The sequence below is a fragment of the Ascaphus truei genome, chromosome 8 (assembly GCF_040206685.1).
Source record: "Ascaphus truei isolate aAscTru1 chromosome 8, aAscTru1.hap1, whole genome shotgun sequence".
NCBI lineage: Eukaryota > Metazoa > Chordata > Amphibia > Anura > Ascaphidae > Ascaphus > Ascaphus truei.
This window is the reverse complement of record NC_134490.1, coordinates 36,884,345-36,899,157: the sequence shown is the minus strand read 5'-3', so window position 1 is coordinate 36,899,157 and position 14,813 is coordinate 36,884,345. Positions and strand designations below refer to the sequence as shown.

At 52.9% G+C, this 14,813-nt stretch overlaps 1 protein-coding gene across 1 annotated transcript in view; it reads left to right on the top strand.

Annotated features, from left to right (window-relative positions):
- Nucleotides 1-14,813, top strand: part of ARHGAP45 (Rho GTPase activating protein 45) — a 44,132-nt gene that overhangs the window by 19,311 nt on the left and 10,008 nt on the right. The window contains 12 exon segments of the mRNA XM_075611452.1: nucleotides 655-719; nucleotides 811-921; nucleotides 5,893-5,973; nucleotides 6,131-6,298; nucleotides 8,298-8,435; nucleotides 10,958-11,148; nucleotides 12,073-12,176; nucleotides 12,390-12,470; nucleotides 12,738-12,818; nucleotides 13,400-13,569; nucleotides 14,037-14,225; nucleotides 14,473-14,610. Of these exon segments, the coding sequence (XP_075467567.1) occupies nucleotides 655-719; nucleotides 811-921; nucleotides 5,893-5,973; nucleotides 6,131-6,298; nucleotides 8,298-8,435; nucleotides 10,958-11,148; nucleotides 12,073-12,176; nucleotides 12,390-12,470; nucleotides 12,738-12,818; nucleotides 13,400-13,569; nucleotides 14,037-14,225; nucleotides 14,473-14,610 (1,517 nt within the window).

Here is a 14,813-nt window from a genome sequence, read left to right as displayed (position 1 = left end):
TCTGCCGGTGCTCTCCCCCTCGCCTCTCTCTGTCGGTGCTCTCCCCCTCACCTCTCTCTGTCGGTGCTCTCCCCCTCGCCTCTCTCTGTCGGTGCTCCCCCCCTTGCCTCTCTGCCGGTGCTCCCCCCCTCGCCTCTCTCTGCCGGTGCTCCCCCCCTCGCCTCTCTCTGCCGGTGCTCCCCCCCTCGCCTCTCTCTGCCGGTGCTCTCCCCCTCACCTCTCTCTGCCGGTGCTCTCCCCCTCTCCTCTCTCTGTCGGTGCTCCCCCCCTCACCTCTCTCTGCCGATGCTCTCCCCTCACCTCTCTCTGCCGGTGCTCTCCCCATCACCTCTCTCTGCCGGTGCTCCCCCCCTCGCGTCTCTCTGCCGGTGCTCTCCCCCTCGCCTCTCTCTGCCGGTGCTCTCCCCCTCGCCTCTCTCTGCCGGTGCTCTCCCCCTCGCGTCTCTCTGCCGGTGCTCTCCCCCTCGCGTCTCTCTGCCGGTGCTCTCCCCCTCTCGTCTCTCTGCCGGTGCTCTCCCCCTCTCGTCTCTCTGCCGGTGCTCTCCCCCTCTCGTCTCTCTGCCGGTGCTCTCCCCCTCGCGTCTCTCTGCCGGTGCTCTCCCCCTTGCCTCTCACTCTTTGTGCTCCCCCTCACATCTTTTGGATTTCTCTTAGAGATGGAATATGGCAAAGGGCTTCAGAAGCTGGTCAACACATACAGAGGAAGTCTGAACCAGGAGGTAACGCGCCCCCACCTCTCCACCTGTCTGTCTGTGATGGGGTGACCGGGACACTATTCTGACCCTGAATGTGGCTGTCTCCTTCTCCCAGGCCCACATGCCATTCCAGTCCATCTATTCTGTGGCCCTGGAGCAGGATCTGGACCATGGACACGGAGTCCTACACACTGCAGGGACCCTGCAGCACCAAACCTTCCTGCAGGTATATACATACAGTACATATATGTAACCCCTCTTTATCCTGGCCTCAGACTGATACCTGTTGCTGGGGTGGAGGCCCGAGTCCTCTATTTCTGGATGGTACGCCACAAGTGGCGTTAGGTCAGACAACGGGAGACAAACTACAATGATGTTTGTAATATAAACATTTTTATGTAGCAAGTATGGATAACCCTTAGGTACCTTGTGATCCTTAGCAACGGATCACTACATTCATATTATAACACATCAACATAACATTCCCCATAAACCCGGCGCGGGTGTGAGTGTCCGAGGCTGTGGCCACCCAATCCTGGGTATCGAGGCATGTCTGATGGTGCAAGCACACTGTTGGAGCTCCTTAATGGAAATAAGTGTAGCGGCCTGTACTTCACAAAACACTTCGGTACCACTTTTAGCTGAAGCCATTGAGGGTTCCCTCCGACAGTGCTCGCTCCTACGTGCTGCTCTCACTCTGCCTTCCTAATATAAGAGAGTATCCATTTATTTAGTCCTGTCCATAATTTCCCTTCATTGAGACAGGTTAACACCCATTTAACTATGCCTTGCAAGTATATTAGTTTTCATCTAATTTAGTGATATATGGTTAACATGTATATATATGGTTACATGGAGCCCATATAAGCTAATGCTAGCTGTTAACACAGCTTTAAAGCACAGCATGGGAATCAGATGCAAAGCCAGAGAAACCATTCACAGACATGTTTCAACCTTAATGGGTATCATCAGTGTGAAGTTGGTTGTACTGCTGGCTTTGCATTTTCAAGACTGTAGGGTTTACCATCACGTTTTAAGTTATGGTGGGTGAAAAAGGCAACAAGAAACCTCCACCGTATTGCATATAGCAAATAAAAAGATCACTTGTGAGCACATTCACATGTCTTAGGCAGGTTAACAGCGAGTATTAGCTTATATGGGCTCCATGTAACAATGGTTTTTCAGACAAAAGGTGACACGGTGTGCTCATTTGCATGTCATTTTCCAGAATCCCTTGCTGCAGTGGAAGCACTGTATGCTGGGGATAATGGTGAAAGGCAGGGTTGCAGACCTGTCTAAGACATGTGAATGTGCTCACAAGTGATCTTTTTATTTGCTATATGCAATACGGTGGAGGTTTCTTGTTGCCTTTTTCACCCACCATAACTTAAAACGTGATGGTAAACCCTACAGTCTTGAAAATGCAAAGCCAGCAGTACAACCAACTTAATGACCTAACGCCTGACCGGGAAGAAGGAGCCAAACCCCCCCTTTCCAGGGCCGGACCCACCTTGCATGTAGCAACAAGGACAAGGCAGAGGTGCTTGCTGACACGCTGGAGGCATCTTTTGTGCCTAACCAAACCAGCAAATTAACACGGGAAGTTGAGCAAGGAGTTACCAGGCATCTTACCGAGCACCTAACGGAGAACTTTGAAGGATGCACCAGGCCTGAGATAACACAACTTGCAGAAAAGCTGGCAAACGGCAAAGCACCGGGGAGTGACGGAATTACTAACCTGGCCATCAAGAAGCTTCCGCCTGCAGCCATGGAATGCCTTAGAGAAATCTTCAATGCATGCATGTGGCTCCAGCACTTTCCTAAGCCCTGAAGGAAGCCACGGTCATTGTATTTCCAAAGCCTGGAAAACCACGGAGGGATCCTGCAAACTACCGCCCGATAAAACTGCTCTCTGGACTATCGAAACTCCTAGAAAAGGTTATTCTCACCCGCCTCAGCGACTTTGCCTCTGGCAGAAACATTCTACTAAAGGAGCAATTTGGATTCCGGAAGGAGCACTCGACCAACCATCAGCTGCTACGAGTCGTGGACACGATAAGCCATGGATTCAACATCCACAAATCAACTGGAATCGTCTTCTTGGACGTGGCCAAAGCATTTGACCGAGTTTGGCATGAAGGACTGCTGCACAAGATGATCAACCTGGAATTCCCGAATGACCTGGTAAACCTAACTGCAAGCTTCTTGGGGGAGCGCACCTTCCATGTGGCAGTGCGAGAAGAGCTCTCAACATCACACCCTCCGAGCGGGCGTGCCACAGGGATCAGTCCTGGGACCATTCCTGTTCAACCTCTTCATGAATGACATCCCCACAGATCTTCGCAAGACTCTACTGGCACTCTACGCAGATGATGTGGCAGAAGTAGCTAAGAACATCCAAACAGCTCTGGACAAGCTGTCATCATGGTACAGCGACTGAAAAATTGGACTGAACTCCACAAGACCACAGCTACACTGTTTACCAGAAAGAAGATCAAGGAGCACCCGCCAATCAGCCTCAACGGATAGCCCATCAAATGGGAGTCCAGCAGATCTTGCCTAGGGGTAACATTAGATAGCAAGCTAAGCTGGAGAAACCACATTGAGAAGACTCAACAGGAGGCATCGGCCAAGCTGGCAGCACTGTACCCCCTGCTGAAGACAAGGACCGTGCCCATCCAGGGCAAAGTCAACGTGATCAAGGCGATGATTAGACCCACCATGACGTATGCCTCTCCGGTGTGGAGCGGTTGCCACGAACGGCACAGATCATCTCTTCAAAAAGCACAGAACAAAGCGCTGCGGATTGCGTCCGACGCGCCACTTCCTACAAGAATAGCAGACCTTCACAGGGAGCTTGGCATCGAGATGCTGGACGAACATCTAAAGAAACTCAACAAGAAATTTTACAAAGAACTGGACCAGAATGCAAATCCGCTGATCAAGAAGCTTGCTGCGATTTCTGCAAACCCATTCGACCGCTACCCACGACCCATCACAGCGCTAACCCTGTGAAACCAACTCAACTGTGGTAAGTAACACAGGTCAAGAAGCTTTCTAAATGTGCAACAATATATTCAACAAGAGAACTTGGAGTAATGAGGCTCAAGCCTCGGTATCCAATGTTACCACTGACAGATTGAATCTGCCAGCTAGAACAGAACCGCAGACAACCAACCTCACACTGATAATACCATTAAGGCTGAAACATGTCTGTGAGTGGTTTCTCTGGCTTTTCATCTGATTCCCATGCTGTGCTTTAAAGCTGTGTTAACAGCGAGCATTAGCTTATATGGACTCCATGTAACAATGTTTTTTCAGACAAAAGGTGACCCATGTGCTCATTTGCATGTCATTTCCCAGAATTCCTTGCTGCATGCTGGGGATAATTGTGAAAGGCAGGGTTGCAGACCTGTCTAAGACATGTGAATCTTTTTATTTGATATATATATATATATGACTGTACAAGGCAATGATCTAACGATCGTGGTGTGTGGAGCTGCTGCAGTCAGCAAGTCATACTCTCTGCCTCAGGCAGCAATGACGCTGCTACTTCCGTTTCGTCACTCGGCGGTGACTCTTTCAAAGGAGTTTGACTATCAGTCCAATTGTGTGGTAATTTATACCCTGCGGGTTGCAACCCGTTCAACACCATAAACAATGCACTTAAACTGATTGCCATGATCAGCAAATCATAAACTGTTGTATAAAAGACAAGTGTGTAAAATGAATGCGCCTCTACATGTGGACAATAACAGTACTCAAAAGTTATATATTGATCTATATAGGTAATCCTCTGGTAAAGCTGAATCTATATGAGCCTATTGAATATTTCTGGCCTCTCTATTAACTTTTGAGTTATATATATGAGAATGTGTTTAGCTCTTATTAATATACATATAACAGACAGCAGAGAAGCCCAATGCTACATCCAACATGACAGGAATAGCCAGTAAGTGTTCTGTTAATATACATATATTTTGTGTGCTATTCCACTTGTGATTATGTACATTGTTGTCCCGCTGTCATGTACTGTTATTGTTTAGATCAGGGGAGGGGGGAGAGAGGCTGGATAACCCCCGCTCAGCCGATGGGGTACGAGATAGAAATGTGGGCGTGGTGCTATCAGGGATAAATCGTGTACATGGAGAAACGCGGAACAGAATCCCTATTGATGCACTCACTAGAGAGAGAAATCCAAAACAAATACATTTTAATGATAATTATAGAAAACACAACCTAATTGAAACCTGATGATAGCGCATGTTTGCCCACAGCTAATCCTGGTATCATGTACAAACGGCCTCTATTATATCCTACAATAATCACTCTAAATACAGAAGGTGATATGGTATAAAGGGCCTGATACAGCTCTACTGGTAATCATTGGATCATGGATAAGACCCTAGGGCAGGGGTGGGGAACGTCAGGCCCGAGGGTCATATAAGGCCCTCGAAATCATTTGCTCTGGCCCTGCTAAAGCAACTGCTATAACCGGGGTCGTGCTAATTTAAAAAAAATGGCCGCCGCACGCCCGATCGGGAGGAGGTGGTGTGAGGCGCCGGCAGCAGTACACGATCCCCAGCAGCCACCGTACTAGCCCCAGCGATCCCCCAGCAGCCACCGTACTTCCCCCGCAGCAGTCCACCCACTTCCCCCATGCTTCTCCAGCAGTTCCCCCCGCACTTACCCCAGCATCCGCCCTACATGATCCCCCCCAGCAGCAGTAGCAACTACCAGAGGTAGGGGGGCGGGGTTCTGTGTGCCCACATGCCTGCTGTATACTATACCGTATAGTATACCTTTTGCTTGCTTCATTCTTTGTAACATCGCGGGAAGAAGAGATCAGTGTATCTCGAAAGCTCGCACAAGTAAAAGCATTTCGTTAGCCACAGAACAGTATCATCTATTTATTTTTTGATTATTGAAGCTCGGCTAACAGGGTACTGATACCTCTACATGTACATATATATATATACATACTTATACATACTTATATATACATACTCGTGTGTATATATACACACACAACATCAAACGTACATACACAAAAATACAGTACATACATACACACAGTACCAAACCTTTCTGCAGGTAAACACATATCTTTGTGTATGTTCACACACACACACACACTCACACACACACTCACACACACACACCAGTGGTCCTCACACGTTCTCTCCGCTCACTTCAGCCAGTGAACATGAGGCGTTTGGAACATGAGAAGCGTCGGAAGGAGGTGAAGGAGCAGTGGGAGCGCGCTCAGCGTAAGCTGGTGAGTGCCGTGCGCATCGGCTCTCTGCAGCGTTATTTGTGCCCGTACGCTCCCCTCTCTGCGGAAGAACTTTGTATGTGTGCTCTCCCTGCCCCCTTCTGATGCACGGCTCTGTGCTGCTCTCTCTGCTGCTCACCCCCTCTATTTCCCCCAACAGATGGAGGCTGAGACCAACCTGCGCAAGGCAAAGCAGGCGTACATGCAGCGCAGTGAGGAGCTCGAGAGGGCACAGTACAGCATGGCACGGGCAGAGGAGGAGCAGAGCCACAGCGGGGCCCGGTCACTAGACAAGAAGAGGAGGGCAGAGGAGGAGGCCAAAAATAGGGTGAGGGGGAAGAGAAAACTGGGTGAGGGGGGAGTGGAAGAGCAAGGTGAGGCAACAGGGTGAAGAGGGCGGGAGAGGAAGTTGGGTGGAGGGAAGCGAAGCAGTGAAGTGAAGAGGGAGTGGGGAGCGGAGGGAGGGAAAGGAGGAGTGCTAGGGCACGGATGAAGAGTGCTGTGGAGAGGGAGCGGGACCAAAGAGAAAAGAACGGGGTCGGTAGAGTTGTAGAAGAAACAAGGAGGAGAGGCAGAGAACGGGGCAACCCCCCCCCCCCCATCCTCTACCCCCGTATCCCACCCCCTGAGCGCACACTCCCTCCAGGTACCGGTCACGGGAGACAAGGACTATTACACCAGGGATCAATAAACAAGACAGAACTGCAGAGTTGCACAAAAGTGAATTTATTGAAAAAGAAATTCCACAAACTTCCAGTACATCAGACCCACACAAACTCACCCAACTGGGAGAACAACCTAAAGCCCTAGGTGCGGGGACCTACGTCCAGAAGTTTACCCCGATACACGTTCCCAACTTGCGCCGTTGTTGTCCTCGATGGTAGGGGCAGCACTGCCGTGCTCTCTGCTAGTCAGCAGTTTTACATTCCCCCCCCCCCCCCCGTCGCCTCCCTTCAAACTCCTCCGCAAGTCTCCGGAACACCCTCTGATGACTTCTGATATTTAAAGTGTCTACTTCGGCTCTCCGAGTATTCTACAACATGTCTCTGGAACCAAAGCCGGGTTCCTATGGATATATCCCTCGGTATAGGCCCGACCAATCCCATAGCGGATTGTCTTTGGATTCCAATCAGCGAGTGAGGGCTCGTCTCTGTTGGACCAAACCAGAGCGAGGAGCGGTTACCGGACTTCCAGGACAGGCCACAGGGGTGGGCTTAAGTCGAGCGGGGCATTTGAACGGACCAATGGGAATCATGCCTACAGAGCACAGTCCCTGCCACGGTTCCCCTTATCTTCCCAATACCCCCCCGAAGGGATAGGCAACTCAGTGTCTGGGTGGGACAATGATCCTCCAGCGGTGAGCCACTTCCACCACACCTGAGTCCATAGCCGGCCTCACTCTACAATGATGTTCAAAGCCACTCACCTAATCTCGACCAGGATCTCCTTGTTTTGAGGCTGGATACTTGTATACACAAACAAAGGGGGGTGACCCCTGCTCAGCCTGGTGATGCTATATTTAGAGGGGTGCATCTAGGGATAACATATGTTGGCAAGAGACACGGAAAAAGATCCCTAAAGTAATGCACTCAACCTTACTCAAATAATATAACTCTAGCTGTAAACCTGGTTAGTCACTGGAAAGCGATGGAGTACCCGTATTTAGGCACTTCACCTCCACTAAATACATCATTATAATATTTAATTCAAAAACATAAGAAATTTAAACTTAAAACCTAATAAGCGCGTTGTATCTTAACAGCTGTATAGAGTGGGGATAATTCCACTGTCTCTCTAATATGACAAACCTTTGATAGAAGTCACTATCAGAGATACTGTTGATGGTAGTGAAATGTTCAAGGTAATAGTACTAGTAAGGTATTACCTAACAGGATAATACTCTGTGCGTGACTATATATACAGTGAGGCGAAGAAGTTCGTGTCTGAATGAAACGCGCGTCGGGTAGTGATGACGTCATGGTCCTCAGTTTAACAGTGCGGCGGCAAAATAGTTTATACCGGAGGACATTTGCGCTCCGAGATTTGTGTTTTTCCGCATACAGTTAACCCCTGGTTCCTGAAGTGCTGGAACCAGGCTACAGAATATATCAGCCCAATGTGGGCACAGTATACGGAGACAGGACAGGGACCATAATCTGTACATAAATAAATACGTCATATTATTGGCAGGTAGGGGTAATGGCGGGCTTAACCTTTATTTTAAAAAACAGCCAAATCTACCCCTACTGTCCCAGTACCCATGCCCCCTCTGAATGCACTGTCCCTTCTCCCCTGTCTGAGCACCCGCTCCCCCTGTGTCCCCGCAGGCAGATGAAGCCATGGCTACTTACCGCACGTGCATCGCAGATGCCAAAACTCAGAAGCAGGAGCTGGAGGACGTGAAGGTGAATGTTCTGCGGCAGCTGCAGGAGCTCATCAAGCAGAGCGACCAGACCCTGCGCTCGGTACGATGGAACCACCCCCCCGCTGTACCGTGCCTCCCCCGCTGTACCGTGCCTCCCCCGCTGTACCGTGCCTCCCCCGCTGTACCGTGCCTCCCCCGCTGTACCGTTCCTCCCCCGCTGTACCGTGCCTCCCCCGCTGTACCGTGCCTCCCCCGCTGTACCGTGCCTCCCCCGCTGTACCGTGCCTCCCCCGCTGTACCGTGCCTCCCCCGCTGTACCGTGCCTCCCCCGCTGTACCGTGCCTCCCCCGCTGTAGTGTGCCTCCCCCGCTGTACCGTGCCTCCCCCGCTGTAGTGTGCCTCCCCCGCTGTACCGTGCCTCCCCCGCTGTACCGTGCCTCACCCGCTGTACCGTGCCTCCCCCGCTGTACTGTGCCTCCCCCGCTGTACCGTGCCTCCCCCGCTGTACCGTGCCTCCCCCGCTGTAGTGTGCCTCCCCCGCTGTACCGTGCCTCCCCCGCTGTACCGTGCCTCACCCGCTGTACCGTGCCTCCCCCGCTGTACCGTGCCTCCCCCGCTGTACCGTGCCTCACCCGCTGTACCGTGCCTCACCCGCTGTACCGTGCCTCCCCCGCTGTACCGTGCCTCCCCCGCTGTACCGTGCCTCCCCCGCTGTACCGTGCCTCCCCCGCTGTACCGTGCCTCCCCCGCTGTACCGTGCCTCCCCCGCTGTACCGTGCCTCCCCCGCTGTACCGTGCCTCCCCCGCTGTACCGTGCCTCCCCCGCTGTAGTGTGCCTCCCCCGCTGTACCGTGCCTCCCCCGCTGTACCGTGCCTCCCCCGCTGTACCGTGCCTCCCCCGCTGTACCGTGCCTCCCCCGCTGTACCGTGCCTCCCCCGCTGTACCGTGCCTCACCCGCTGTACCGTGCCTCCCCCGCTGTAGTGTGCCTCCCCCGCTGTACCGTGCCTCCCCCGCTGTACCGTGCCTCCCCCGCTGTAGTGTGCCTCCCCCGCTGTACCGTGCCTCCCCCGCTGTACCGTGCCTCCCCCGCTGTACCGTGCCTCCCCCGCTGTACCGTGCCTCCCCCGCTGTACCGTGCCTCCCCCGCTGTACCGTGCCTCCCCCGTTGTACCGTGCCTCCCCCGCTGTACCGTGCCTCCCCCGCTGTACCGTGCCTCCCCCGCTGTACCGTGCCTCCCCCGCTGTACCGTGCCTCCCCCGCTGTACCGTGCCTCACCCGCTGTACCGTGCCTCCCCCGCTGTACCGTGCCTCCCCCGCTGTACCGTGCCTCACCCGCTGTACCGTGCCTCCCCCGCTGTACCGTGCCTCCCCCGCTGTACCGTGCCTCCCCCGCTGTACCGTGCCTCACCCGCTGTACCGTGCCTCCCCCGCTGTACCGTGCCTCCCCCGCTGTACCGTGCCTCCCCCGCTGTACCGTGCCTCCCCCGCTGTACCGTGCCTCCCCCGCTGTACCGTGCCTCCCCCGCTGTACCGTGCCTCACCCGCTGTACCGTGCCTCCCCCGCTGTACCGTGCCTCCCCCGCTGTACCGTGCCTCCCCCGCTGTACCGTGCCTCCCCCGCTGTACCGTGCCTCCCCCGCTGTACCGTGCCTCCCCCGCTGTACCGTGCCTCACCCGCTGTACCGTGCCTCCCCCGCTGTACCGTGCCTCCCCCGCTGTACCGTGCCTCCCCCGCTGTACCGTGCCTCACCCGCTGTACCGTGCCTCCCCCGCTGTACCGTGCCTCACCGTGCCTCCCCCGCTGTACCGTGCCTCCCCCGCTGTACCGTGCCTCCCCCGCTGTACCGTGCCTCCCCCGCTGTACCGTGCCTCCCCCGCTGTACCGTGCCTCCCCCGCTGTACTCCTCTGCCACTCTGCAGTCTCTCCCTACCGCTCTGTGCTGAATTCCTCCCCTTTGCCACAGAGAGCTTCTGTCTCTCCCTCTCTCATCCTACTTTCTCCCCTCATTCACACTGCCCTCTATCATCCTGTCCCCCTGCTCTCTCCCTCACTCTCTCCCCCATCCTCCTCTCTCTTTCTCCATTTTATATTTTTCTCCCCCCTTTTCTCTCACCCTATTCTTTCCCCCTCCGTTCTTTCTCTTCTCTCTCCCACCATGTCTCTCGTTCTCTCTTCCACCACCTCTCTGTATCTCTATCTCCCTCTGCCATCACGTCTGTCTGTCTCTCTCTCTCTCTCTTTCTCTCTGCCACCACCTCTCTTACCATCACTCTCCCATCTCTCTCTCTCCCACCATCTCTCTCTCACCATCACTCTTCCACGATCTCTCTCTCTCTCTCATCAGCATCACTCTCCCACCATCTCTCTCTCGCAATCACTCTTCCATGATCTCTCTCTCTCTCTCTCATCAGCATCACTCTCCCACCATCTCTCTCTCTGTCTCTCTCACCATCACTTTCCCATTATCTCTCTCTCACCATCACTCTTCCACAATCTCTCTCTCTCATCAGCATCACTCTTCCACCATCTCTCTCTCACCATCACTCCCACCATCTCTCTCCCTTTCTCCTTTCCTCCTCTCTCTCACTCACCCTGCTCTCCCCATCTCTCTCCCCAAGGCCACCATCTCATACTACCAGAGCATGCACATGCAGACGGCTCCGCTGCCGGTCGGATTTCAGATGCTGTGTGAGAGCAGTAAACTGTATGACTTGGGGCAGCAATACGCATCCTATGTGAGACAGCTCCCGCATGAGGCTGAGCGTGAGACATCCTACGACTTCCAGGCCTACACCCCCCAGATCACATGGTACGGCACCCCTCCCGCCTGTCCTATGTTGGCCTCTCAGGTCTCCTTCTCTGAGTCCCGCTCTCTCTCTCAATCCAACCTTTTCTTTCTCAGTCTCTTTCACTCACTCACTCCCTTTCCCTTTCACTCCCCCTCTCTTCCACTCATTCTCTTTCGCAGGTCTTCCTCTCTAACACTCTCTCTCTCCCAGGATGTCTCTCGCTCTCTCTCGGGTCTCCTTCTCTGACTCCCGCGCTCTCTCTCAATCCAACCTTTTCTTTCTCTGTCTCTTTCACTTCCCCTCTCTTTCACTCATTCTCTATCGCAGGTCTTCCTCTCTAACACTCTCTCTCTCCCAGGATGTTTCTCCCTCTCTCTCAAGTCTCCCTCTCTCAATTCTCCTTTGTCTCCCTGCCTTCCTCTCTTTCTCCCTCCCTCCCTCTCTTTTTCTCCCTCTCTCTCTCTCATCTCCCTCTCTCAATCCTCCCTCATCTCCCTGCCATTCTCTTTCTCTCTCTCTCCCTCTCTCTCTCATGTCTTTCTCTCATGTCTTTCTCTCGTCTCCCTCTCTCTCTCTCGTCTTCCTCTCTCTCTCTCGTCTTCCTCTCTCTCTCTCGTCTTCCTCCCTTGTCTCCCTGCCTTCCTCTCACTCCCTCTCACTCCCTCTCTCTCCCTCTCACTCCCTCTCTCTCCCTCTCTCTCTCCTCTCGTCTCCCTCTCTCTCTCCTCTCGTCTCCCTCTCTCTCTCTCGTCTTCCTCTCTCTCTCTCGTCTTCCTCCCTTGTCTCCCTGCCTTCCTCTCACTCCCTCTCACTCCCTCTCACTCCCTCTCACTCCCTCTCTCTCCCTCTCTCTCCCTCTCTCTCCCTCTCTCTCCCTCTCACTCCCTCTCTCTCCCTCTCTCTCCCTCTCACTCCCTCTCTCTCCCTCTCTCTCCCTCTCTCAGGTCTCCGTGCATTCGGGCCCGTAAGTCCAGTTTGACGTCTCAGGATTTTCCCTCCTCTGAAAACAAAGAGACGAGCGGAGAGGACCACGGTGTGGAGCGGAGAGGTGAGCGAGCGATCGAGGGAATGAGAAAGCGAGAGAGGGGGGAGTGCAGGAAATGGGGGGGGGGAGTGTGTGGGAGGGAATGAGGGGGAGTGGGCTTATTACTAATGTGATTATTATTAATGAGAGTGATTATTATTAGGAGGCTGTGGGATGTAATTATGTGAAGGGGGGGTTCTGCACATTATGTGACCTTTGACCTCATTTTGTGGTCAGGCGGGAGGGGTCACCAGGTGCACAAGTCATGGCCGACTGCTCTGACCGATGGAGACCATGTGGGGAGCAGCGAGACTGCAGGTACCGAAGGGTGGGGAGAGCGCATGTGGTGAAGAGTGAGAGCATGGGGGAGGGGGAATGAGACAGCAGGTAGTGGGGGAGAGCACGCAGGATCCCCCCAGAAGTTGCTGCCTCCCCATTTCTCTACCCCATCCCTCTTTCTTTCTCTACCCCGTGTTCACCCTCATACCAATTTCACTTCCCCTCACACAATCTCTCTCCTCCCCTGGTCACACCATCTTTCTTGACTTCCCCCGCCCCCCATCTCACACTGCTTCTCTCATGCAGGCTTCCCTGAGAAGGTGCTTCCCCCAACATCCCCCACTGAGGACGCCGAGAACAAGAGTCTGAGCTCATCCCTTGAACAGAGTACGTGTGTTTTGCGGCGGCCATGTTTGTGACCATGTACATGAATGCACTGATACGCACACGCACGCGCACACACGCACGCGCACACACACACGCACACATATATATTTCAAACACACCACGAAAGATACCGCAATCAACACCGTAATATAACTGAAATCTGAAACCAGACTATCCCTGAGAGTATAACCAGGACTGGCGGTGCAATGTAGATGTGTTTAATTAAAATTATTATGTTATAAAGATTACAAATCTGTTTATTTTCATCTGAAATATCAGAGTGCTTCCTTTTGAGATTCTTTGTTCTTTGTGTGTGTATGTATGTATGTATGTGTGTGTGTGTGTGTATGTGTATGTATGTATGTGTATGTATGTGTGTATGTGTGTATGTATGTATGTATGTATGTATGTGTGTATGTGTGTATGTATATGTATGTATGTATGTATGTATGTATATATATATGTATATATATATATATATATGTATATATATATATATATATATATATATATATATATATATATATATATATATATCTCACGCACACACAGCAGTCTAAGTACCTTCTCTTCTGCCCCAGGTATTAATGGACTCCCACCGCACATGGAGGTCCCGGTTGTCACTGGCCCTTTCCGCAACGTCGGACTGTCGCGGGCGGCTCGGACACATCGACTGCGCAAACTGCGCTCGCCCAGCAAGTGCAGGGAGTGTAACAGCTACGTGTACTTTCAGGGGGCCGAGTGTGAGGAGGTGAGAGGGGTAGTGAGAGGGAGGAGGTGAGAGGGGGAAGAGAGAGGGAGATGAGGGGGGAGGACGCTAGAGTGGGTAGGGAGCAGACAGCGGCCAACAATGATGGGAGGTAGGAAGTGAGGGGGTAGAGAGAAGCAGAGTGTTAAAAGGTGAGAGGAGTGTCAAGGGCCGGGATGTGGAGGGGTGAGGGGAGAATGTGCAGGGCTGTGGGGCCAGGAGCCCCTCTCTCTCTCTGGGCCATGTTACCATACCACTCTTCTATCTCCTCCCCATATCTATCCCTTCTCCCACTTTCCCTTCACTCTCTTCCTCTCCCTCCCTCTTTCTCTCACTCTCTCCCTCCCACCTCTGTATCGCTTGCCCTCTCTTCTCTCTCACTCTCCCCCCTTCACTCTCTCACTCTCCTCTTCTTTTATTCACCACCTTCCTCTCTCTCACTCTCCCCCACCCCTCCCCCCCCACCTCAGTGCTCCCTCGCCTGTCACAAGAAGTGCCTGGAGACTCTGGCCATCCAGTGTGGTCACAAGAAGTTGCAGGGCCGACTGCTGTTGTTCGGCAGAGACTTCTCCCATGCGGCTCTGAGCTGCAATGACCGCGTCCCCTTCCTCATCCGCAAGTGTGTGTCCGAAATCGAGAGCCGCGCCCTGACCATGAAGGTGACCTTCCACACCATCTCACACCAGTAGTTATGTGTGACGCCCCACGGGGATTAGCTTTTGATCTGTGTTTGCCCTAGAGGGTAGTTACATGCCTAAATGTGCCCCTGGGGGTAGCCAAGTGGCTATATTTGCCCCTGTGGGGTATTTACCTGCCCAAATTTGCCTATTTTACGCCCCTGTTGGCAGTGATGGGTTTATATATGCTCATGTGGCTACTTACATGCCTGTTTTTGCCCCTCCCCAGGGCATATACCGCGTAAACGGGGTGAAGACTCGTGTGGAGAAGCTGTGCCAGGCGTTTGAGAACGGGAAGGAACTGGTGGAACTTTCCCAGGCGTCACCACATGATCTGAGCAATGTGATGAAGCTCTATCTGCGCCAGGTGAGAGAGACGCTTATACCGTATGTATGTACACACACATATATATATTGTATAGAATTTGCAGAATGTGAAAACTTCTACATCATGAATTAATTCTTCAAGAAGAATCCAAATAGAACATGGACAAGGACTGGAACCAATGGAACGAAAATAAAATGGACTGTATCCTAACTAACAAGAAACACGTGATTGAAGACTGCACA